The sequence below is a fragment of the Symphodus melops genome, assembly GCF_947650265.1.
Source record: "Symphodus melops genome assembly, chromosome: 2".
Lineage (NCBI taxonomy): Eukaryota > Metazoa > Chordata > Actinopteri > Labriformes > Labridae > Symphodus > Symphodus melops.
The window spans coordinates 9,357,188-9,382,848 of record NC_136692.1 but is presented as its reverse complement, the minus strand read 5'-3'; the positions used below and the strand labels follow the sequence as shown (position 1 = coordinate 9,382,848).

Here is a 25,661-nt window from a genome sequence, read left to right as displayed (position 1 = left end):
AAACTCTGTGTCAACTGTCAACTTTTTTTATAGCCAACTGCTAACTTTGTCTATGGTTGAGATAAGTAAGAGAAAGATCCACTTGATTTTGAGTTAGCTCCACAGCTAGCAGACAAACATGAACATATCGACACTCTCCACTGATTCCATGACACCCATCAAACACACGGCTAGATAAAAGCTCAGTCAAAAGTTGCCTAAGGACATTTTCATGTCATCTAAAACCAGACGTGATCGATGTAATCACATCAAAGATATACTTACTTGCTTTAACACTCCTGGAAGCGATGTTTATTTTGTGATAAGAACTAACATTATAGTATCTTCATTAACCAATAGGAACATATGATAAGCTCAGGCGAATGATAACTGGTGAACAGAACACGTCTTAGTTTCTCCAACATTTTCTCCGAGCATGCACGCAATGGTCCTGGAAAAGTTTCAATATAAAACGCAGGGTCCCACGTCGACTTCTAAAACAGAACTGTGTTGCCAGCTAGTTTAACAGGCATGTGGTGGTGCTGTATTGACACATTGTACAGATATGGACAACTTCTGGCTTCACACCACATTCACTCCCAAACTTTCTGCTATTGCTGTCCCTGTCGACCCTGTGACATCGCCTCGGCCTCTACACCATGTGCATACTTCCGTCTGGCAGGGGAGTGAATGGAAGCCACAGTTAAAAGCAAACATATGTCCAGCCTATTACTTTGAACCGACCTGTGACACAACATTATTAATCCCCTGTTGGGTTTGGGCATTTTCAACAGAGCTGGGATATATTTTTTGCTCAACAAACACCCGCGACATTACACCACCAAGCAGGTTGCCGTTAACAGCTATTAATGGAAGCAAATGTGTTGAGGAGAGGAGAGTAATTTTCCCCACAGAGGTTTCAGCTGTGATGAGGGAGACTTTTTGTCAAGTGAGAAACTGTTCCCTGTCATCCCCTGGGTGGAGCCGGGCTACAAAGGGCTAAAATTGGTTTCAAGTGTGAGTAAGTGTCTGCTGAGCCCTCTCTCATCTCGTGATGGATAGCAGGAAGTCCCCAGGGATGGGAGCTTGATTGTAACATGGGAGTGCTAATTGATGACAAGGCTGGGTGATCTATGGTGGAGAAAGGGCCCACACCAAGTTGGAAAAGAGTGTGAAACTGAAGAAGAGCCGATAGGAAGGATTTTCTGTTCAATGACTGCCTTCAACAGGGGGAGAAAAAAAAAAAGAGTTGTACTTACTCAACTTGTGCTGTATTAATCTCATAACATCCTGACAGGTGCTGCAGGTGTTGACAGGTTTTTGATCTTGTTGAAAGTAAGAACAACTCGCTTTAAACATGGAGCCACGTCTTTCTCTGTTTCACTGCAACTTCTGAACTTTTTAGTAACATGGCTGTGTGTGTGGTGCGACCTAACTTGGTGTTCAACCTCGCTTACTTGCCCAAATCCGTCTGCACATCAATAAGACAAGCTCAGACAGAAGCCAGGCAACATTCTGTTAGCTAAAGGTGAAATGAACTAAGAACAGAAGGCTTCTCTTTCTCCATATTTCTTTTCCTCTTCACCAATTCCAATCCAGTGGATCGTCCGAAGTAACAGTAGCTCCTCATTTAGCATCAATTGACAAAAAGATACCCAAGGCTACAAGCGGATATTGATGATATAATCACTGAGCAAAAGCCCCTGAAAACTTTTAGGATGTTTTAAAATTTTACAGTACGAAAAAATCAATTACAGGTATGCTGAGTGCTCAGGGCATAATTTAGACTTAATACAGTTTCTCAAGTTCGTGTTTATTTAGGAAGTGTTAACCCACTGTCCCTTGGCCTTACCTGGTCAGTGTCCATTATGTCCGCGAGATCATTCTCTGACATATTGAGGATGGAGGCAGCGATGGACTTGGCTTTGATCATGGACTTGGCTGAGAGGCCGCTCTTTGCTGCCACAGTGTTGGCCTGCCTCGACCTCCTCCTCTTCATCAACTGCTGCTTGACCTCTTGAACGTCTAAAAGTATTTCACTGGCCAAGGCCTGGAGGAGGAGGAGGAGAAGAAATAAAAAAGAAGGATGATGAAATGGATACAGAAAAACAAGAGGGATAGCTCTGCCTGGCAGATGAATAAATGAAATTGATCAAGCATGCGCCAGAGAGGCCTAGTACATTATGGAGGAATATTGAGTTTGACACACTCAGATTCTCTTCGGTTTCGCCTCAAGCTCCCTTGTAGGAGTGAGGACCTGAGGGTTTGTTGCCCTGTCGATTGAAAGCTGAGGGAACACAGCTTTGATACCAAACTCACCCCAAGTTTTGCTAAAATCTCCACAGACAGAAAATCATGCATCAGAGAGAGAGAAGACACAGAGCTGCTGAAAATACAGCCATTCATTTATTTATTTGCTTTCTGAATGTCTCTGAGTACAACAGGGCAGCATAACACTGTTAATAATTAAGCTATGAGGGGCTGTTTTAAATGGGGCCCGAGTGAACAGCAAGCGAGACGAGGAAGTCCTGGGATGGCACAGTTGTCGAGCACTAAATGGGAGTTTGCTCTAAATACAGAGAGACAATTAAATGTTAAAACTGCCACTGTACACGGGAAAGTCAATAAAGTAAACTCCCCTTTGCTTCATTTTGAGCTTATTGATCGAGGCAATAATCTTCTGTATCATTCCCTTGTAAGCCTGCTGAAAAGCTGACCTTGGAATAGATGGTCAGATGAGGAAAAGCTAGAGACGGGAGAACCCGCACAACAGACAAACAAAAACAAGAAGAAGAAAAACAGCCCACGTACAAGGTGCTCTTGGACAGTATGCAACATAACCAAGCAATCGAGAAATACAGTGCATTCACATGCACATAACATGAGTACAGACACAAGTAAACACTGAAGTGCATCACTGTAACAAGGGTAATCACATATAAACAATGGAGGAAAACATCCCAACTCTTCTGTTGTAATTTCACACAGGTGGGCCAGGTGTAGTTTATAAAGCCAGCCGTGGTTTTCACAGGAGAGTGCTGAGTGAGTGGTTACACGCTTACAGCTGGAGTGTTGTTTATGAGCAGCACTGAATAGTTTAATGACTAAATACAACACAAGAACAGAGACATTAAGAGGACGTTTAAAGGTACAGTATGGAATATTACTGTATCAAGTGTTCGGTTGAAATAACTGATCATCTTTGATCATTAAAATGTCACTTACAAAATGTAAATGTTTCTTAAACAAAATGTGTACATGATCTGTGTCTGTGGAAGCCCTGCTTTGTATCTAGTTTATTATTATTAGTAGTATTAGTATTATTATTATTATTTTTTAAGCTTATCAGGTCCAACTCAAACAACCAATCAGAGATAGTGTATGGAACCTAGCCAATCACAGCAACTCCGTGACAAACACGTTCAGTTGTCTTTAAAAGTTTTCAATCCGCCTTGTAAGTGGACTCCAGATCCACAAGAGCTTTGACCTAACTCCGGTACAATCAGCAAATTGCAATATTTGTGTTAAACATTCTCCATAACATCAGTTAATACAGAATTAAGAGAACAATAGTCCTTACTCACCATCTACAGTCGCATTTTAGATAATATTTTATACAAGTACAATGTGCGCTGTCTCTGAAAACTCAAAGTCATCCAAATCGGCAAGATCAGATCAATTTGACTTGCTTCTAGAAATGGAAGTGAAACCAGGTAAACTCCAAATTGCTTTAAATCCCCAAACTGGTCCATTGACAGCCTTTACAGTGACTGTGCCTTTTTGTTAACTATAAGGGCAGGAGACAACTTTTTCTAAACACATTTTATGACAAAGGAAGGCCATTAAATTGCTTTTAGGTTTATGTTAAAGCTGTGATTACCCTTAAGGAATACCTAGCTCTTTAATGAACAGTCGTAGATCCTTTTCTCGTATTTACAGCCTAATAGATATTCACTGTCACGAGTCAAGGGTTACATTCAATTGACCTAAAACCTGCATGTGGAATAATCCAGGAAGAAATTAAGGGGTGAATTTATTGCTAATTCTCAGACCTGGGAGAGACAAAGGGTGGGAGGGGGATATGCCAGCATTCACACACAAGCTATGTTAATACATACATGGAGGGTGTGTGTGTGTGTGTGTGTGTGTGTGTGTGTGTGTGTATGCGCGCTTGTTAGGAGCTCTTAGCCTGGCTAGTACCACAATCACTATTGCCAGAGGGGCAATTTAGACAGGACGAGGATTAGGGCATGGAGATGGGGATCAAATGAGCACGAAAAGATATCCTCCTTAATAACTGGCTACCTCTGATCCTCTTCACACATATGAAGACACAGAGGGCCGTTATATTAAGCAATATTAAGAGCAGAACAGGAGGAAAAAATACTTCCATTTTGTGAAATTCAGAAGCACTTATTCAATAATCTTATTGTTATTATATGTGTTCTTTACGGTTTGATTTCATTTAAAAAGACTCATCAATAGGTACATGAAAGGTGTATGCTGTGATTATGACAGGTGAATGTGTTCTTAGAGGTCATATGCAGAAATTACAGTAATTCTAAAATAATTACCTTTTCGGATTTCAAATCAAAGATATAAAGGAAAGTCTTATGATTATTTTTCTTGGATCATCAGACAACATATTCTTTCCAAGGGGACTGCCTTCAGTGTGTGTGTCTGTGTTGTGGAGAAGTCACTACATGCAGGGCCACTGTTTAGCAGTTCAACAGCAGTGCTTGCAGCCTGGGGCGTGTGCAGGGGCCAAAAGGGTTTGCTGGCACACAATAAAGAAAAATCTCCTCACGAACACACACACACACACACACACACACACACACACACACACAGCAAATAGAGGCCCAGTACAAAAAAACAAGCTCATAAAGACACACATGGACACTTCCCCACACACACACACACACACACACACACACACACGTACACGCACACATGCACGCACAGCCCTCCGGTCCTGATCAATACATGACAAGAGTAAATCTCCTCCGGACGTCAGGCAGTCCAATCAAAGAGCTCGGTGTTCTTATAGGGAATCACAGGATCCAGGGGGAGACAAACAATGATGTGAATCCTCAACAACAACACAATGGCCCCACCAGCCTCGGGTTATGGGAATCGAGGAGCGGAGATATACAATCATGAACTGTATTCTTATGCATGTCAAAAGATGTGAGCTTTCACGTGTAACTGAAAGCTAACTGAAGTCTATTTTTAGTATCCATGTAGGTTACATTCACGTGTGTCTTCTTTACAACATAAATGCATTATGCATGAAAAATAACAGGCCACAGGATTTTTTTAATGAAGAATTAGGGGCTGGAAGAGAAGAAGATTTTTCTCAATTTCTCCACAATTTAAAAGAGAGTCCTGCATGAACAACAATCATCTTGGAATCATTTGGGAACAAAAGAAATGGACATTTTAAAAACAAACCACCATAACGTGCCACTTGATTTATGAGTGTGTAAATACACTGCAGCCACTATCTACCCCTGCCGAGCCATTTTGTTCCTTTGATAGGCAGGTGTCAGCTGAGCAGAGGTGATAGACGCTCTTTATCAGTCTCTGCCAGATACACACAAAGACTGACACAAACACACCTCAAGGTGATGGATTAGGTCTTAACAAAGACAATGGTGCCCACTCCAGTTGGGCACGCAGTATTTTCACAATGGTTGCCTGATTACCCCTATCCATGAGAAGAAAGTAAAAAAAAAAAGAAACTAACAAAAAGTGCATTGCCTCTGTGCAAGGTTCGATTATAGTTAAAGCTGTTTTTTGTTTTTGCCCTTACTGAGGCTGTTTGTTCTCAGATGTACGTTGCTTAGGAAAAAAGCTTTTAAGTGAATTGTGGACTTGTAGACCTTCTTCTTGGCACATAAACACATTGTTACAACTACATCTGTTTTGATTAGTAGGAAGATCCTCGATGTGGTTGCTGCAGGTTAGCTTAGTAGTGCTGTAACTCTTTCCCTTAGCTACATCGCTAACCGCTCCTGGGGGATCTTGAGACTTGTCCAGATCAGATGGGGTGAGTAACTCCTTCAGTGTGTTCTGCGTCTGTTTTTATTCCCCCAGTTGGACATTCCCAGAGAACGTCTACAGGGAGGAATCAAGCCCACATCCTGATGAGATGCCTGAAGCCTCTCAGCTGGTTCCTTTCAATGCTAAGGAGCAATGGTTTTATTCTAGGCTCCTTGAGGACAGCCTCCTGATAATCAAAAGAGCAACTCTTTTGATCGCTGCCTTTACCTCCTGAGGCTGGAAGTCAATTGACAGGTACATTAAGAGTCTTTCCTTGAAGTTTCCTCTACAGCACAGCAGTCTGGATTAATGATGGCGTTATTGGCGACACCATACCAGTTCTCTACCTTGGATGGCTCCAGATCAGAAGACTGTCACCAATCAAAGGTTTGATGTTAAACTCGACGTTGGGAAACCTTGTGAAGGTATACTTTTTTTAGCAACCCATTTAATTTAACGTATGCCCTGCTTCCCCTTTTTATGCAGTTTGACAGAGTTTCAGAACTACTGGATATTTTTAACATGACAAACTACAATTCGTTCCACAGGTGAGGTGAGGCTTACAAATAGAAAGAATTGCCATCTCTCTGGTATCTTGAGACCTACAGATGCTGTCGATGAGTTCTTGGGCGGCTCCATGACAGAGGGTGATATTCTATTCAAGCTATAGATATGAGCATCTATCTCCATTACCCTGGCTTTGAGGATTAAGGGTTTTATGTATGTTGTGTAATTAAAGTAGGCCTTACCTGTATTTGGACACAACACCTTCATTGTCCTTAACGCCATCATCCAATGTAACATTATATGACCACTGTACAGTTTTGCTCTGCTTTAATTCTTTGTGTCCATCTATCTTTGAACAACTGTGTTACTGGTGATAGGTACAGTTTTACACTTATTTAGTTTGTAGTATGTTCAAGCACAAGATCTGACAGCAAAACACCAATCATGTTCCTATCAAGAATTATACGCTATATTAGTATTGAAGTTCATTAGGAGATTTTTGGTATAAGGATAAAAAACGGACGCATCATGACATGAAACTGGAAAGTAAAAGTAGCTTCTTAGTAAATCCACAACCAGCTGAGCGACTCCAAGAGAGAGGGTCACTTAAGAAAGTGCTGTAGCCCTGGCATACAGTATTTAGTGGTTCATTTACTGAGGCCAGTTTGCAGAAGCCCCTGCCTTCAGCTGGCTGCACCAGAAACCTACACCTAACCCTGCAGGTGATACACCCACACAATATCACTGCTAGGAGGTGAGTGGGATAATTTAACAAGACAAACTGTGCACCCATGGCCTTTGATTTCTTGCCCCTTTAGTACAGTACCTTGATAAAAGAATGAAGCTGCTCCAAATGGGAGTAGGCCTGGCTGAGCTGTCTCTGAAGCCTGGCCAAAGCATTGGAGCTCTGCTGGGTCAACCCCTCCATTTGCTCAGTAGCGGTCTTTTCCAGTGCAACCAATGTCTGCTCACTTGCTCCCAAACGGGCCTGCATGGCCTGCATTTGCTGCTCCTGTTAAGAAACACAGCAGTCTGAATTGGTAAGCTGTAAGCAATCTTCTTTTGTTTAGAGAGTAGAGATCCATCTATCTATCTATCTATCTATCTATCTATCTATCTATCTATCTATCTATCTATCTATCTATCTATCTATCTATCTATCTATCTATCTGTAAATTTTGAGTACTTTTTTTACAGTGAGAATGACATAGTTTTATAGTTTTGGACAGAGGAATGATGTATGGGCTTTACTGCTTTTTCCCCAGAGTCTTTGCATTCTTCAACATCATCGGAATGATTCTTATCACCTTATCACAAAAAAGGAATTTGTAACACATAGAGCCAATAAAAATGATAAAACTCCTTCTCTCTTTGGCTTTAAAATGTTTGCATCTTTAAAACATCTTGGACTCAGTTTTGTAAAAAAAAAAAAAAAAAGCTGTTCAGTGTTAAAATACTTTTTTTTGTGCTGCTGACACTTTGAAATCAAGGATGAAATTGGTTTACAATCACTGCTAACAAAGAGAGACTCTGTTCTTATGGTTCAAATGGAATGAAAGCTCATGTCCTCTTAGTTGTAATCAGATACACCGGTGGCAGAGCACGGGTCAGTAGCAGGAAGTTTGAGTATTATTTAATTGTCTTAATTTGCAAAATGGTTTCCAAGTAGTGTAAATAAGTTGTCCAATTCACACAATGATAAAGTCAGCACCGAGGCTGCTTCCCACCTTTTTCTCCAGGTCCTCCTTCAGTTTTGAACAGGAGGCTTCATACTGGCCCTTCTCTGAAGTTGCAACATTCAGTCTCCTTTTCAGAGATTCAATGAGAGCTTTCCTGTTGGTGGCCTCTTCTGATAAAGTCTTCACCTGTAGTAGAGGTGTGGAGGGAAGGCAAAAAAAGATTTAAACTGAAAAGCAGGATTTGGACTCTGAAGTTGTGTTTTAATAAAGAAATTATCACCTCGTATTTTCATGTAAAATTTCTTTAAAAATCAGTTATTAAAAATTTGAATTCATGTTTTGCCCTTGCTCTGACGCATTGTGTCTGTACCTTCCTCTCAAGCTCCTCCACCTGCCCTCGGTAACTTTTCTCCATCTCCTGCAGAACCTTTAGTCTCGTCTTCAAATCCTCCACCAGCTGCCTCTTCATGTTCACGTCTCTCTCTGTGTGGCTCGTCCTGAAAGCATGCATCAAGGTGCACACACAAAAACAAACAAATGTGGCGGAGCGTCCTTTTTTTTTCTTTTTTTTTTTTCAAACCAGTAAAAAATTATCATTAAGATACAAGATCTATTTTTCAAGAGAGCCCTGTCCAAGACAGCAGCACAGAAGTTTCAGGCAGAGAACAAAAGACAAGTCATGAAGAAAGATTACCTCAACCAACAAATCAGAAGCATTAAGGAGAGAAAGTTCAATATTATTAGTATTCATTCTTCACACATTGACATACACACTTTATTTTTCAGGAACACTCTGGCAAACAGCGCATTCATGGGAAACAAATATAGACATAGAGTAACAGGCACACACAGACACAGACACGCAAAGCTGGCAGGCACTGTGTCCCCATGCAGTGCATCAGGCATGACAGCTCATTATGACAACTAAATACACTGGCATGCTGTTTGGGTAAGTGGAGGGGGGGGTGAAATAAGGATGCATATGTAATTCTAACTGGCATATATTAGAACGAGTGCTCTGGCGGGGAATGCCGCAGTAAGTGTGACTGGGGAGTCCTCTATGACTAACGGCATTTTGAATCAGCAGTGACACTACTTTAGAGACTGTAATCAATATTTAAATGTTTATTATTTCCCACGCAGCATTACACCCGTCACATATAAAAAACACATCAGCAAGGGGGGCTCGGCTTGTGAATGACTGATTATCAATGAAACATGTTAGAAAATGTTGTTTGTTTACATGCAGCACTGCGCTGATGACACTTCCCTAAAGAGAGGCGAGGTCTCTGTGTTGTAAGAAATTCATGTCTCAACTGTTGCAAACATACGCCCGGTGTCACTTCCTATTTTGATAAAATGCTGTATTGACACGTTTAATATTCCAGCATTCTGCACAGCCGTATTACAGAGACGCCTTGTTTTAAATGGGCTCAGCGTGTCAGTATGTTTTATTCTGTTTTCATAAAAGGCAAATATGAGTTGTTCATGGTTGTCTACACCTCGGGGATTTAGAACAAATAGAATAAAGATCATAAGGAGGAAGTTAATTAAAATGGTTTTTTTGCCGTTTTTTTATTTCAAACATGTAGTGGATCTCTGAGCTCCCACACGCATCATCGACTGTGTGTTTTAAATAAACAGATGACGCAACGCCAGAGCAAATGCTTTCGTGTAAGTAAATGTCCCTGCCTCCCTAGGTGGATGGATGCCGGAGGGCAGACTGGCTAAATAAATGTGAGCTTGTCCTATTGGAGTGACATTAAATTAAATGAGAGAGGAGTCTAGCCTGGGGTCTATTGGGAAAAGTAGCGCTGCCTGGTTACCCCATGGATTTGGCCATTAATGAGAAAACCCATATTGAACCTTTCAGATGGCTGTCTGGTGTTGACTTAAAGACGGAGAGCAGCAATAAGAGCCCCAGCAGCTCCCTCTGCCCCAATGCTAATGGCAATTAGATCGACAACATTTATTTTAGATGTTCTCTTCTTCTTCTGCACCCCAAAAAGAATAGAGGATAAAAAAGAATGAGGGATATATGGAGCTTCTGCCGGAGCGTGTGATCTCTATTTATGAGAGTTAGTGGAGGGAGAGAGAGAGAGAGAGAGAGCCTGGAACTATATCCCAATCACTCACACGTTTGTTCCCTTTGTTCTGCGCTTGTTGGCAATATTGTTCTTCAAACATGCGTGTATTGTAATGATAACAGTCAGTGGTGTGAAGTGTGTGCGTCTAAAAGAGAGTTAGTGCGAACATTTCTGTGTATGTTGTTAAGAATGAAGTGAGGGTGGACGTTTCATGTGGCTGATAGACAACAGGGCTGAAGATGAAAGAAGCAGCTTCATAAATAAGGCAGGGCCATGGTGCCGGATATTGACTGAGGACATGCCGGTGTACTTTGAAATTCATTTCTTTTTTTTCCCCCCTCTTCTCTTCTTTAAGGCGAAGCAGCCTTGCTCCCTGTGTGTATGCCGAGATGTATATTTCAGAGACGTCTAGACATGTCTTTCATTCTAAGAAGGGGTCCCTCTATGGAGGGAAACGGGAGGGGAATGATGGAAGAGATGGCGAAGTAACGTGCCTGTGTGAGTGAGTGTGTGACAAGAGGCGAAGGCTGTCGTGGAAACTCAGCAGAGGGGCTGTTCGCTCTGTCGGGCTGTGATCCGCTGTGCTTTGGTCACACACAAACACATCCACACTGTGATTGTACACATGCCCCGGATGCATTATTGAGAATGGCAGGCAGAGGACAGAGAATACAGTACAGAGAGAGAGAGGAAGGAAAGCAAAGTTGTTATGTGTGCCTTTCCCCTCAGTAATGATATACTCCTTTCATAACACAGTTTAAATCTCTCTCTGAACAATCTGTTTACAGCCATACAGTCTGACTCTGTAATGCAGCGAAAGCTACAGCAGGTGAACCTTGTAGCTCATTAGGGCTTGTGGCCCACAGGCCAGAGTGATGCTGTGTGGGTTTTTAGTGTCATGGGCCAAAATGGTCACTCCTGAGGCCCACAACCAATCAATACACTCCTTTGATCACCACCCAACTCCAGCTACCCACATAAGCAACAGCGCTATACATGACACTCAAGACTCCCACATGCACACACTAATTCCTTCAGTCGTTTTTTTAATATTTTTTTTTATTCACCCGCTCATGAGAACATGCATAATTTCACAGATGATTCACGCATAGGAGAGGCATGCCTGAGCAGAGTGCAGCAGACTGAGTGCTGCCACATGGTGGAATCAAACACTGCAGATGAGAGCAGCCGAACGTGCAGACATGCAGATAGAGACACAGGGAGAAGGACAGGCACAGAATGAAAGGGGGACGTTAACGTTTGAATAAAAGAGCTGCACCGGTAAATGAGAAACATAAAGAGGATGAAGAAAAAGGCCGTGAGACTAACTTGTCCTGCAGCTGGCGGAGCTTGTCCTCCTTCTCCAGGAGTTGGCCTCGCAGGGCTTTGTTAGCCGCCACCTGCCTTGTGACCTCCGCACTTGCACTCTGGGGGGAGGGCACAGGGTGCGTGTGTGTTACTTGATGTGTTTGATTGTGTGTGATGGGGGTGGGGAAGGTTTTCATGACACGCTTGATGACAGGTCAGGCACAGCATGCCACCTCATTATAGTTACAGCGGGAGGGTGGAAGGTGCTAAAAGAGGTTAAGAGGAAAGCAGTCATTTTCAAAGTGGATGAGATAAGGAGAGTAATTAGGAAGAATAACAATTTCCAGACCTATATGGCTGAACACATTAAACAAGCCTTATGTGTAAAAAAAAAAAAAAAAGGTTTGTATGAAAGAACTTGAAGAAAAATCCAGCTGCAAATCATGTTTGAATATAAATGAATTCAAGCCCTGGCACATGTTGTTTTCCTCGCTTTTCTTCCCCTGTGTTAATGACATTAAGACATATGGTTCATGATGGCATGTTGGCTTCAGATCAAAAAGCCGATGCTTATTTAAACGTGCATGTTCACTTTGGTTTAAAGGGCCCTGTGTCCCTTGTGGGACCCGTAAAACTACAAGCTCTTGACAGTGCGCTAACTCAGTGCCCGCACCCCCACAGTGCGTCCCCTGCCTCTCCCTTTCGCTGTCACCTGACATGACTTCCTCGTCTGTGTGCAACGACAGCAGCAATCTGCCGGGTGACACTGATGAGCTGACAGTAGAGAGGAGGGTGATAATACTGCGGCACCACTCCAACCTCATTCCCTATGATGTAGGGCACGTCTCTACTGCTATCCCACAATTCTCATCTTTCTGACAGGTACTCTGTAATAAGATCAAATGATAAGAAATGCTAATTCATGTCGAAATCACATGCAATTTCAGGTGAGTGTAAATTGAAATGCTCAAGAGCTGTTGATTTTTTTTTTTTTACGCTACATGATTTGAAAGTAAAACCTTCACAGTTTTTTTTTCTACTAGAATTTCTTACGACCTCAAGGACTGCCTGCTGTTTAATCCACTGAGATGTTCAAGTGACTCAGAAATATGGGTTTGATAAAAACGAGAAAAACAGGAACTAAAAAAAAAAAGAATATATTCGTGTATCCAGACTTTTGAATGCAGCATAGGAAGCCAAAAGCCACCGAAATCTCTTGAACCAAAATGTGTAAAACTCATAAATATTGCTACATAAATATGTTTTTACTTTATTTTTGGCTGTTTGCTTGCCGGTATGTTCATAAACTTTCCTGTAAAGTGTTTAATGTTTTTGATGGTATGATTAACTTCAGCTTCATTGTGCACAAAATTGGAAATGAACATGAAGCGTAACACCATCATCCTATTAAGAAGCTTAATCTAATAAGGCATGCACAATAAGACAAAGCATGAGGGCAATTCATTAACCCCGGAGTTCTACACAGCACTCATATCCACTCACCTTTAGTTTGGATTGAAGCTGTTTCATTTCAGCCCCAAGTGCCTGGGAGGCCGTCTCAGCTGTGGTGGGCATGGACCTGCCCTGGCAGCAGCACTCCGTGTTTACTGGGGGTGCTGCTGGTGGTCGTGGGGCAGTGTGCGGGGGGAATTTGATTCGCCTCCACTGTTCCAGCTCCATCTCCAGAACCTTTTTCTGTTGCTCCATCCCAGTCAGGTCAGAGGTCAGCTTCTGCAAATTGACAGACAGACAAAATTGGTGGGTCAGGGTTCTGCAGATGATACAACTAAAGTTTTGCCCCTTTGTTGTACAACCGGGTAAACCTTTTTTTTTTTTTTCTTATAGGTCAAGCATAGACATGATATGCTGCTACATAAGTCATTGCCAACTAAGAAGTTAGATTCAAATGAAAGCCTAGATTGTAGGGCATTACACAACAAAAATGTATTAATCTTGGAGAGAACAATCTGACTTGACAAGTTCTTCATTTTAAATGTATATGAAGTAAATGAGGTAAACACACAGACACAATCTACTTATGCTGAAAACACTGTGTAGATTACCACAGGAGGGGTGCAGGCTCTGCTTAAATATCTCTCAGCTGTGATAAATCTCCCTTTTTATGCTAATTAGGACACAGATTATGCCGTTGCCCGGTCAATGGGGCCTAATTCTCCCTGTGATTGGCATGCATAATAAAGCCATCCTGCAGAAACAGAGAGCACTGTGGGACAGTGGGAGTTGAGCATTTGGTGAGTGGTTGAGATCAGCGTGATGAGCAATAATGGAACTAGCTTATAATGTACAATGTACAGTTTATTAATGATTCGAAGCATGAGCATGTTAGGTGAACACGTTCAGACAAACACCTCAAAAAACTCTTTGCTTGATGGTTACGAAAATATGTCGCTGAAACGCGTCTCTGTACGTTTTGTTCAAATCTGCCACAATAAGCTGATCTGACATCATTTGAAACACGCTTAATGGCACAAATAGGAGATGTGAAACATAAGGATGTATGCTGCACACATGGGGTAAATTCTGGAACACACACACACACACACACACACACACACACACAAGTGAAACCGCAGATTCCCGGGGGTTTGCTCTCTGCTCTGCATACATGGAGGTTATTGATATCTGGTTGCTGGCTGACACCTTTTAATAGAATCCCTCTTGTTTTAGGTTTCCTCTGCTCTGTTGAAGGCGTGCATGGCATTTCCCCAGGGAAGGTGGGAAAAAGAGAAGAGAGCGAGAGAGCGAGCGAGAGAGAGAGAGAGGAGCTGGGAATGAAAAATTGGGCTATGGCTTTAGTGGCAGTGCTGAACGAATTAAGAGTGGCATTGATGACACTTCCTGTAAGACAGGCTTTGATTTCACAGGCCATTTTCAGCCGTGGTGAGAAATGACACTGACATGGACTGATGTACCGGTGGTCCATTAGGCTGTAAGACAGGACACCTCTTTCTCTCTGTACTCTCACTGATGCTGTTCCAAGTGATACCCAATCATTAGCAGGAATCTGAGGCTGCAGAACGAGCCACACGACTTTTAACACACACACACACAAACACACACACACACACACACACACACACACACACACACACACACACACACACACACACACACACACACACACACACACACACACACACACACACACACACACACACACACACACACACACACACACACACACACACACACACACACACAAAAAATAAAAGTGCAGGGGACGTCATAAATCAACCCAGGAAGGTAGAAGCCAAATTTGATCAAATTTAAAGAATGTCTGGAGCTTTTTCAGCTTGTTCATTGACGTCTGCTGCAGCCCTAATTCTGTGATAATCCCGACTCTATGCATGCATACAGAGGGGGGGGACAGCACATTACAAGAGATAAGCTCAGTAAACTCAGGAAGCGATGTCACAGTAAACCACAAAGTGATGTAAATGGGGAGGTAATGAATGAGTGAGGAAGATAATCTCAGCAACATATGATCCTGTATTTAGCTGACAAGAACATTTCTTCCAGAGCTACATTTGGTAGAATTAGGAAAGTATATTTCACCTGCCACCTGACTTTTTTTTAAGCTTCTTATGTCACCTTAAGGGATAATTCTGGTGTATCACATGTCCTCTTATATCGCGTTTCTTGTACTTGGTCATGGTGCTTTTAGTGTCTTATGTAAAGCACGGTGAATCACTGAGCTCCCTAAATAAACTCACCTTGCATTACAACTTAAATCTTCTTTTTCTGCCTGATGCCATTATTGTCATCAGCAGTCATAACATTTTAATCTAGGAATGATTTCCATACAAGGGATCATAATTGACATTGCATACTCACTTTGGGTGAACGTCTTAAGATGATCTGACTAAACTCTGTGATTTATCTGCTTCCAAATATTTGACAAACCACAAGAGTTTACAATATCAGTCATTTAAAATATTGAAATACAACAGTTGATCAAAAAACAAAACCTTAGTTGTAATAAATAAAACTTCTCATTGGAGATAAGTATGTGTTCTTGTGCTCTTGGCTGGCTAAGAATCCACAGGGTTGTGACCTCTAAACCTAAGAGCTGCTGTTCCAGTGTGTTTTTATAAACATATCCATGAGGATTCATGTGTGTTTAAAAGTGTCACTTTAAACATGTGTTCTCCACACTGTGATAAGATGTAATAGTATCAACATGCTTTTAAATAGCAACTGATGAAAAAGAATACATGGAAAATAAAACTACCGGTACTTCAAAGTAAGGAATACGGAAATCGTCATTTTTGTTGGAATGCGCTTCAGAAGGAGGCAACAAGGGAAGGAAGGAGTGTGCAGAGACACAGCAACACAAACAAGTCTCTGTAAAACTGCCATGCTACTTCTCACATGATGGCCCCTGAGGAGGCTGTCCTAAGCCAATTACCAGCAGAGAGTTTTAGTTGGAGAGTTGGCTAGGACTAGCTGGAACAAGCCCAAAGTCCATCACCTTTTGCCCTTTGCAGAGAGGGCAACAAGACTTGGCTCTGGCCAGTCAGCCGGCTTCAACTTTCTCTGGTGGAGTGGCATTAATACTGCAGGAGGAGAGAGGAAACAAACAGGAACACAACAATCTCCCATCTGTCCACACTGTGTGTGTGTGTGTGTGTGTGTGTGTGTGTGTGTGTGTGTGTGTGTGTGTGTGTGTGTGTGTGTGCGTGCGTGTGAGCAGACCAGTGCCTTTACTGCTGTGTCTCAGTCTAAGGTCTCGTTGGGCCAATCAGCAATCAGCTGCCTGGGTCGGGGCACAAGGGCCATTTCTTAGTAGCACCAAGAAAAGGCCTATATTCTGACATGTGTGCACAGAGCCAGCATGCTCCATCTGTACTGGTCTACACAGTACAAACCCATGCAACCAATCAGGCGTTCAGTGGGTCCTCAACTGTGTCTGAAGTCACCAGAAGATGTTCTGCCTGTGGGATCACATCTGTCTTTGGTTAGTGTGTGTTACTGTGTCTATGTATGTTGTTGTGCACAAGGAGGCTCTGACAGGAAAGACACTGTTAAGGGCAAAAGTGCTAGCTGTTTTATTTATAGTCTTTACCAAGTCTAAGAGTCTCCTACCTGCAGGCAGGTACTAAATTACTAAATGAGTGTGTGGCAGTCACAGTCAGCTTGTGTGTGTGTGTGTGTGTGTGTGCACATACATGCACATATTTGAAACAAAACTGAAAGTGACACAGATTGTTGGGGAGAACAAGCTTGCTGAAACATTCAGTAGGACGAGACAACAGCAGGGAGAAAAGGAGAGAGTGCGCGCCTCTCCCCTCTTCCTTGTGATGCTGACCTCCACAGGCCTGTCAGCCACACTTATTAAACATGATAAGGGCAAAGGACCTGCCTCTGCTGCACTCTCACCCCCCCCCCCCCCCCCCAAAAAAAATAAATAAATAAAAAAGAATGAAAAAGAGAGTAAAAAAAAAATAAAAAAATTTCTTCCAAACATTTACAACTTGCTTTCCTCTCTTTTACTCATCTCCCTTGTTTTTTTTCCCCTCCCCACAAGTTACCTGTGTGAGCTGCTTGCTGCTGCACAGTTTCTCCGTGAGGGAGTTGAGCTGCGCCGTGATCTTCTCGTTGGCAAATCGCAGCTCTCTGGCTGAAAGCGCGGCGTCTTTCCTGGCACTTCGCAGTGTGTCAACGTGACGCTGCAGGGACTCTATACGCTGCTGCAGAAAAGAGGAGGAGCAGCGCTGGGTCTTCATTAGCATCCTCTTCCTCCTCCACCTCATCTTCTCTCCTCCCGTCCCTCGGTCCCAGGGCTCATGCTGTTCATCGTCTAACAGGAGGAAGTACACACAGGCGCCTCAGAGTTGACAAGTGCACAGAACAAATCCCTGTTTAGAAGCTTCTGCTGGGACTTAACAGGTGTATGTGAAAGTGCCTTTGTGTATGCTCGAGTGAAAACTGTGATATATTTAACAACTTGAATTATTAACATTTTCCATTTATAACCGATTCAGGAGTGGCAAGTTCTGAAACAAACAAACAAGACTGAAGCTTGTTAACTTCTTCCAAACTTGTATCTGATCAACAGTACGTTCATACATTCAATGTTATTTGCAGCTGAAATTAATATTTGATTCAATTTCTGTAGTTCTGCACGGGTGTAAGAAAGTCAAACTTGTGATACCTTGAGCCAGAACATCGGGCTGCTTCCTGTAAGATCCCACTGTGGCTGCGTCTGTGTTTGACATCAGTGAACACCTGTAGGACTGAAAGAAAAAGACAATTTGGAGACAGAGATGAAAAGCAGCTGTTAAATGTAACACAACCGGTTGACATGTTGCACAGCTCATAATGACGCCGTGATCACAGGGTTTACTCAGTTTAACCCGACAAGACAAATCACCGTGCGCTTTAATAATTCACCTGAGCGTGTTCATCTGACTTCTACACGAACACCTCTCGGCATGGATATTAATTCTGACATATGCTTGCAAATGCCTTGGTTCACTCCTACAGTATGACATGTGTGTACAGTCATTTGCACTCATAAATGTGCGTGTGTGTGTGTGTGTGTGACAGCTCCCAACTGCGCCCTCGTTTGTAGCGACATCAAAGAAGCCCCCCATCCCTCCTTCTTCTCTGCCTGTTTCCTTTGTATATGGGGTCAGGTAGGATTTGATCAGTGCCAGGTTTGATCACACTGTGTCTTGCAGGGAGGAGAGGAGAGATGAACCCTTTGGTTCGTGACAAAGCACGTCGTGAGGGGCCAGGGCTGTCATGGCGATGAGCCCGGGAGGAGCTGATGGGCACATTTAGCGGATCTGGAGCGGGGAAACAAAAGGGGATCTAAGCGTATGGGTCCTGACAGCTCCCTGGCTACATGTACAACAACAAGCCTCTCTTCCTCTCCACCTTCTTCTTCTTCAAAAAAAAAAAAGAGAGAGAGAGAGGGGAAGAGAGGAAGACAGAATATCTTTAGAGGTCCCCCTGTACTTCTCCTCATCTCTCTTTTTGACGGACATATCTCTCGGGGGTTTGGAGCTGCCATGTCCTGCTGTGAAGTGGTTTGATGTGGACAAGAGCAGAGGTCCAGGCCTATTGATTTCATGGTGTGGAGAGAGGAGGGAGAAGAAGAAAAGGCACCGACGAGCACACATTGGAAAGTTTTTGATACCAAGAACGGGTTTTAAGATAGTATTTTATGGCATGTTCCAAATCATGCAAAAAGAGTTACAAGAGCACTTGTTAGTAAACACATCGTTACAATCCCTATGCAGACAGATGTATCTGCAGACATTTACTACATCAGTCATTAAAGTATTGTTTGAATAGGAAACAGGGACATTTCAACTAAATTCTGTGTTACTTAGGCTTAGTGTAAAACAACAGCCAAGACCTTCCCCTCTTCAAATGTTTCCTGAATAAACAGTTCTTTACAGAAAAGAGAAAGAGTGACCTTATTTGTCTGACCAGAGTTTGAATTCTTCATTAAAATGTGCTGAAAGTAATCTAACTTAAATAGGTTCCACAACCGTTCATTATTGTTGCAATCTGGCGACCCTCTTGAGAAAGGACTTTTTAAAAAAACTCGTCTCAGTTCACGAGATAAAAATCAAATCCACCTGACTTCAAACACTTCACTTTACCAAATGCTTTAAGCTGCTTTTATTTAGTTTTTGATCTGTGGTTAATTTTTAGGATTTTTTTTTTCAATTAATCGCAATTAACAAAATGTGATCGTTTGACAGCCCTAAAATGTAAATAAATATATATAATCATACAGGTATTGTTATAATAAATAAATGTGAGTACTGAGACGGATTCTTCCTTAATATCTGAACACAATTTCTACCTTTTCTGGAGAACATTACATCATGAAGAAAAATGTAATGCTATATTTTGGATAGATTCAGATGAAGAAGTTTCATTTGTATACTCTACCACTGGTGAGATTTCCTGATACGGCTCATGTTCCAATAAGTGATGGTCAAAGATTGGAATCAGTGTTTTGTATTAGATATTTCATTGATGGAGGACCTCCAACTGAAAGAAAACGTACCATTTACACGAGCAGATTCTTCAGACCGATAATGTTACCTTGATGACGAATTCTGTGAATATAAACGCTACCCCAACATTGACTTCAGACTGAAGTACAAGTTTAAACTTTTTTTAATCCAGGAATGATGGAAGGATGACAGGAGACTAACCTTTCTCATAGTGTCTGGTCTTTTTCCTTTGGAGTGGGAGGGCACACTGTTGAGACTGTCCGAGTACTCGTCACCGCTGTCGCTGCAGAGGAAAGGAAGTGGTCAGACGAGTCAGCCACCCTGGTTCTGAAAGAACCAGCACTGGACAAAAAATCCAATTTACCTTTTATGGTTGATTTAGTTGACATCAAGAAAAAACACGCATTTCACTACCCCTCCTGCTTCCAACAGAAAATCAATGTCCCATCCAATTTCTGAGCAGGAAGTGTAAATGTGGGTATAAATTAAGTGAAAAGCTGCAGTGTCTGTTGCTGATGGTGAATGCATCAACATGTATGAGAGCAGCTGTGGCCTTCATTAGCCCTCTGTGTGTGACAGACGTGTGTGAGAGGCACGGCTGAGCGGATCCAAGCAAAGTTGCATCTGATGGACACACGGTAAGGGCTTCCTGGGACACGCACAAACACACACGCTCACACACTCACACACAGGTTTATTGACAGTGACCTTTGACGTGAAGGTGGAAGCCAGTGACATTTACGCTGGCGGGTTTATTAAGGTTTGGCCTGCGAGAGATGCAGCAGAGGTAAAGACCACAGAGAAAAGATCTAACTGGAACATGACAGGGCTGGGGGCTCGTCAGGGTTAAACCCGGTCTGGACAGGAGCACAGGGACTCATCGAGGATCACTAATCACCACCACTAAGACCAGGGTTACAAGTATTTGATCAAAAAACAACCTGCTTCATACTGGTGAGATAGTTAAAAAGGTCTGACTTTTAGAGTACGATAGTTAACAGGGGCTCGACATGTAGGGCGACCCGCGAAACGATACAATGTGCCGTACTGTACAGTATGTGGCCCACGATACGATCCTCTTATGATACAAGGATTCTGCAATGTTGAATATAGGGCAAGACAAGAATATCACACATAATGATAAATCACGATATCTTATCAACTGGAGAGAAGAAAAAAAAGGGTTTGTGTGTTTAGGTTAATTGCAGGCTTAAGGTATTTGGTCAAAATACAAATTTACACTTCAGAGGAAACATTAAGGATTGGATTAAGAAAATCTAAAGAAATAATAAAAAATACTTCTTGTCTCCTTTGTCAATTTGTGGAGCTGATGGCCAAGCGGTTAAGTTTAGGCCCCGCGTACACGGGCTGTAGTCCTCGAAACGGGTCGTTGGGGTTAAAGTCTCACCAGCATGTCATTCCGCACTCTCTCTCTCTCTTGATTTACTACTCTATCCACTGTGATTTCTACTCCCCCCCCCACACACACACACACAGATTGACTTTATCATGCCAGCAACATAAAGAACACCACACAAATCACAAAAATGCTCAGCATTTCATGCTCTCAGAATAGGCTGATTAGATTCAGAATGATATTTTTACCCACGCTGCCCTGCTCTTATGCTGTCTTTCTCCCCAACAAAACTGCTGATGTGCTCAAAGTGGTCAGCAGCCTCCAGCAGCAGCTCAAAACTTGAGAGACAGAGCCAGAGGCAGACTTACAAAGAAGAGGAAAAAATATAGAATTGTCAGTATCCTTAACAAGTCTGACATCTTTATTTTGCACTATTTAGACCAAACTTCCTTAGGCAGAAATACTGTATTTCTGGAAGCGGCAGCCAGACGTATCGCTGAAGAAGACCACTGCTAGATAAAAGACGCAGGAGGCTTTACAGGAACAAATCAGTTGACAGGTGCTTAAATAAGACAACATCTCAGTTTAGACCCCTACTTCACAAATCCACTTAGATCCTCCTCTCAGGTAAAGGCTATATTAGACTGCTCCTTATTAGCCACATGGAGAGGGCATTAGGAAAGCAGGGCATAGCTGCACCCAGTCCCTGTTAAATGGCCTCATGTGGATAGAGATGGGGCGGATTACAGGCTGATGAATTAGTCGTTGAAGAGATGGCTGGTTAGTCGGGCCGAGCAGACAGAGGGGCGTACGGGGAGAGAAAGTGAAGGGAAATAAATATCAGCACTGGCTCTGAGTGTTTGAAATCAAATCATTCCAACCATCACTCAATAAATGTTGGCTCAGTGGCTTTTTTGCATAAAACATACATGAAATAATTACTGTCGATGGTTCTTAATTTAGAGGGTGTTAAACAGCTTGTAGACATCTGGTACAGAGCCGAGTAGGGTCATTCAAAATTTATCCAACTAAATTAAGGCGATGAGAGGAGAGGAGAGGAGAGGATGTGTGCTCGTGTTTTTGTGTGTTGTGATGGAGTCTGGGGTGGTCGGAGGAAATACGAGTACCGCGCATACGCGATATGATAGGCCACTTGATAAACAACATGACTCCTCACAGGGTCGGGTTGGCTTCTAGTGTGTGCGGGTGGAGTAGGTAGGTGGGTAAGAGGCGCTTGGTACTTGCAGGGGGATCCTTAGCGCTGTCAAGGGGGGGTGAGTGAATATGCAAAAGGACCAGTAAATTAAATCAAACTGCCAAACTGTCAATTTCAGGGTAGCGTGACTAGTGCATGAAAATGGTATCACTGGAAGGTATCAAGGCTTCGGCGGCCCCCTTATCCCTGGGCTTTCCTGGCATCCGTTCAACTTTGTGCAGAGAGGTGGCTAATTTTGCATGCAAATTTCAGTCAATAAGCTCCAAGCAAGGCGTCCCAGGATATTTCAAAGGATCTGACAGTACTCCCCCCCCCTCCTCTCTTCTTCTCTCTATCATTCTTGCTCGCATTCTTCTTTTGGCTCCTGAATACCAACTAGACAGACGATGAAATTCAATCACCCATTTGCTTACGCTTTGCATATGCACGTTGTCCCCTCGATGCTGCAGGGGCCCCCCCACGATCCAACAAGCCCACTCTCTCCACTCAAACTACCAAGAAATAATGAGGTGGGAGGCTGTGAGAATTAGAACCTCTGCGTGCGTGCGTGCGTGCGTGTGTGTGTGTGTGTGTATCATTACCTATCGATGCTCATGTCCTCCCACTCGTCCTTAGCGGGACTGGGGCTGCGGCCTTGCCGGATGATGGCTTGATTGGGGCTGAGTGTACGGTGGCTGCGCTGCTGGAGTGGACCTCTGGGCCTTGTTTTGAATTTGACCTTGTTGCTAATGTTGCCGACGATCCCACCTGCCCGTGTTGGTCCTGCTGCACGGTTCCTATAGAAGTCCCTGGCTGCTCTGAGGATCCCTAACTCCTGTCTCAACTTCAGCAACTGATGCTGAAGCTTGGTAGCCTCTTTGTGAGATGCAGCCAGACGGGCTTCCAGGGCCGTGATCTCACTGCGATGCCGCTCTCCCTGAGCAAGAGCCTGGGCCTGGGCTGCCTCTTCACGGACAGCTTCCTGGGCTCGCACATGGTCCAGTGAGGCTCTGAGTCTGCGGCAGTCGTGGGCCAAGTCTTCCTTAGCCTCAAGTAGCTGCTCGTTCTCTTCCCTCAGCCTGTCTGTTTCTTCCTTCAGAGACGCCATCCTTTCCTCCAGTTGTTCAATCTGAAGGAGTCAGAGATAAGGAGTATCAGAGATGCAACACTTTTTTTTTTCAAATTGCTTATTGTGTGTTTTTTTTAACTTCTGAAAATGCTTTTAAAGCAATACTCGTAAAAAGTAACATTATGCCATGCTGTTTTTGTTTTCTGTAGTGTGCCCTTAGTGAACATTTCTATGAGGAGTACCCGCTCTTCATTTGACCTGTTTGAGTCTTGACATTTTCTCAAAGCTTTTTGTGCCAGTATGTAAATGCTGTGTATGTCTGAGCCAGCGAGGGGAGCAGCACCACCCCCACCCAGCCCGGCAGGTCTATGAACATTTGACGGGACGCCCTCTTACCCTGATCACCCCTAACTAGGCAGCAACCAGCAGCACTTAGTCTATTTTTCAGATCTGTGGTTGAGACTGTTTAGGAGAACAGTGGATGCCTGCTGGGTTCTTGCCTCCAGGCAATCGCTCCCTTTTATTTGCTTCTCACTCTGCCCGCTGGTGATGCCTGGTACCCTTCAAACTAAATTAGACGGCTATCCTCACTCTTGATGATACACTGCTCTGACAGCACAAACACATGCAAATGTTGTTGTTTTCTTTAAACACACAAACATATATCTTACCAAAACCAATGATGCTAAATGTTTTACTTTTAGTTGTTCTACACTTCAATGCTAGATTGACTATTTTTGGTGCGTGCTTGCAGATAACTATGACGTAGTGACACCTAACCCGGAAATGACTACACGACCAAGTCTCCGCAGTCGGAGGACTTTTTCACAATTCTTCATATTTTCTGAGAGGTATTGTGCTCCCATACGACTCTGTCGACTTCCTTTCATCGGCAGTGACAAAGACCACTTAGTGATGGCATAGTGCTGTACCTTTTTAAATGACTGTTCCAATCGCTCTGAAGAAACAGAAAGCTTTTTCGGAGTGCTGCTTCTGACCTGGCGCTGCTCCACCACTTTTGAAAGCAATTCTGCAAAAGGGAACAAAGCTGATTATTGTGACACGAGGTGTCAAACTCAGGCGGCAATCAATGAAACGATAATGAAGAGGGTACATTAAATCAATTAGCATCACTAAGGTCTAATTTCCTTCTGGAGGTCCAGTTTCTTTTTTTTTGTCAATCAAACTTAAAAGAACACAGAATCACTTCGACTGTTTCCAAAGAGACTTTTGGAGATTTTTTCTCAGCTAAAAAAAAAACCATCAGTGACTGTTCTCTTACATTTTTATCAAATAGCCTCTTTTTTCCAACCGATTATCAGAAAGGTGTTTTATTTAGTAGTCCGCATGGAAATAGGAAAACACTGTTCAAAAGCACACACTGATACATGCTATGCACAACCTCTCTCTGGGGATCTTAAACAAACGAAGAGAAGTGCTTAAATCCCTCGTGAATAGACAGCCCCAGGCTGCACTGCTTTGTAGTCCACTGTGTTTCCCCAACGGACATCTAATCTCTGCAGACTAACATGCTGCTTTATTCTGAGAACTTCAATAGTGGCCTTGGTAAACACATGATTTAGGCTTTATCATAACAACAGCATGCATACACTCATAGTCAACAGGCTTGGGGATTTGACACACTCATATTCATGTGTGCATACACAGTCCAACAAGGCTCAGTGTCACTGTTTGACACACAGCAAAAACCTGCAGGAGTTTCCATAGCTTCTCTGCTGAAGAACATGTAAAGGGCAAGAACAAAACTATATCAAACTTTCTGCCTCTCACTCTCCCCTGTTAAACATTCAAGACAGGACGACCAAAATAATTTTTACAATGAGACTGAAAAACATGAAATATTCAGGACCTTGACTTTACAGGTCAGTTGATCTTTTGGAGACTGAGTTGGACAAAAAAGGGGGCCGTAGAAGGAGAGAGAGAGAGAGAGAGTTATGTTGTGAGGAGCTGCTGCTCCCTTGCTTTGCATTTGACGCTTTGCCCAGGGAAGTTTGTTACTTTGAATTAGCCTACTCTTTTGTCTTCCCAGCATGTCACATTCAATCAGACAGAGCACCAAATAGGATAGGAGGGCTGCTGGGTTCGCTGGATACATAACCAGGTTGGGAGACAATTAACCGGCTCCAGTGCTGGTGGCTTGGGAGTTGGCACCTCAGCACTACCTTGATAGGAAGACGTGGTGGCTCCCTAGTCACCCACTGTTGGAGGAGGTCCTGGCACTGCAGCATATATTAACGTCCCTCCCACGTCTCCTCATGGGCTGCAGCACAAAGGCCTTGTTCCTTTCATCTGCTGCCTTTCGTTAGTGTGATGGTGGCGTGAGCGCTCGAGCCCTCCATCCCTTTGATCGGGTCACAGAAGTTCTCCAGGAGCAACGAGTGTAGCCATTCCTTGAATAGTTTTTGTATCACATA

General features: G+C 43.1%; 1 protein-coding gene across 3 annotated transcripts in view; it reads right to left on the bottom strand.

Annotated features, from left to right (window-relative positions):
* The window catches only part of cntln (centlein, centrosomal protein), an 80,511-nt gene that overhangs the window by 13,130 nt on the left and 41,720 nt on the right, over positions 1-25,661 (bottom strand). For all 3 annotated transcript variants that reach the window (XR_013778679.1, XM_079338359.1, XM_079338358.1), the window contains exons 15-25: positions 24,159-24,256; positions 22,760-23,286; positions 19,807-19,888; positions 17,781-17,862; positions 17,158-17,426; positions 13,109-13,336; positions 11,627-11,724; positions 8,581-8,707; positions 8,259-8,396; positions 7,358-7,543; positions 1,832-2,029 (exon numbers count right to left, since the gene is read on the bottom strand). Coding sequence is in view for 2 of the 3 variants with exons in the window: in XM_079338359.1 (XP_079194485.1) it covers positions 1,832-2,029; positions 7,358-7,543; positions 8,259-8,396; positions 8,581-8,707; positions 11,627-11,724; positions 13,109-13,336; positions 17,158-17,426; positions 17,781-17,862; positions 19,807-19,888; positions 22,760-23,286; positions 24,159-24,256 (2,033 nt within the window). In the remaining variant the exon portion in view is untranslated. The remainder of the gene's footprint in view (positions 1-1,831; positions 2,030-7,357; positions 7,544-8,258; positions 8,397-8,580; positions 8,708-11,626; positions 11,725-13,108; positions 13,337-17,157; positions 17,427-17,780; positions 17,863-19,806; positions 19,889-22,759; positions 23,287-24,158; positions 24,257-25,661) is intronic.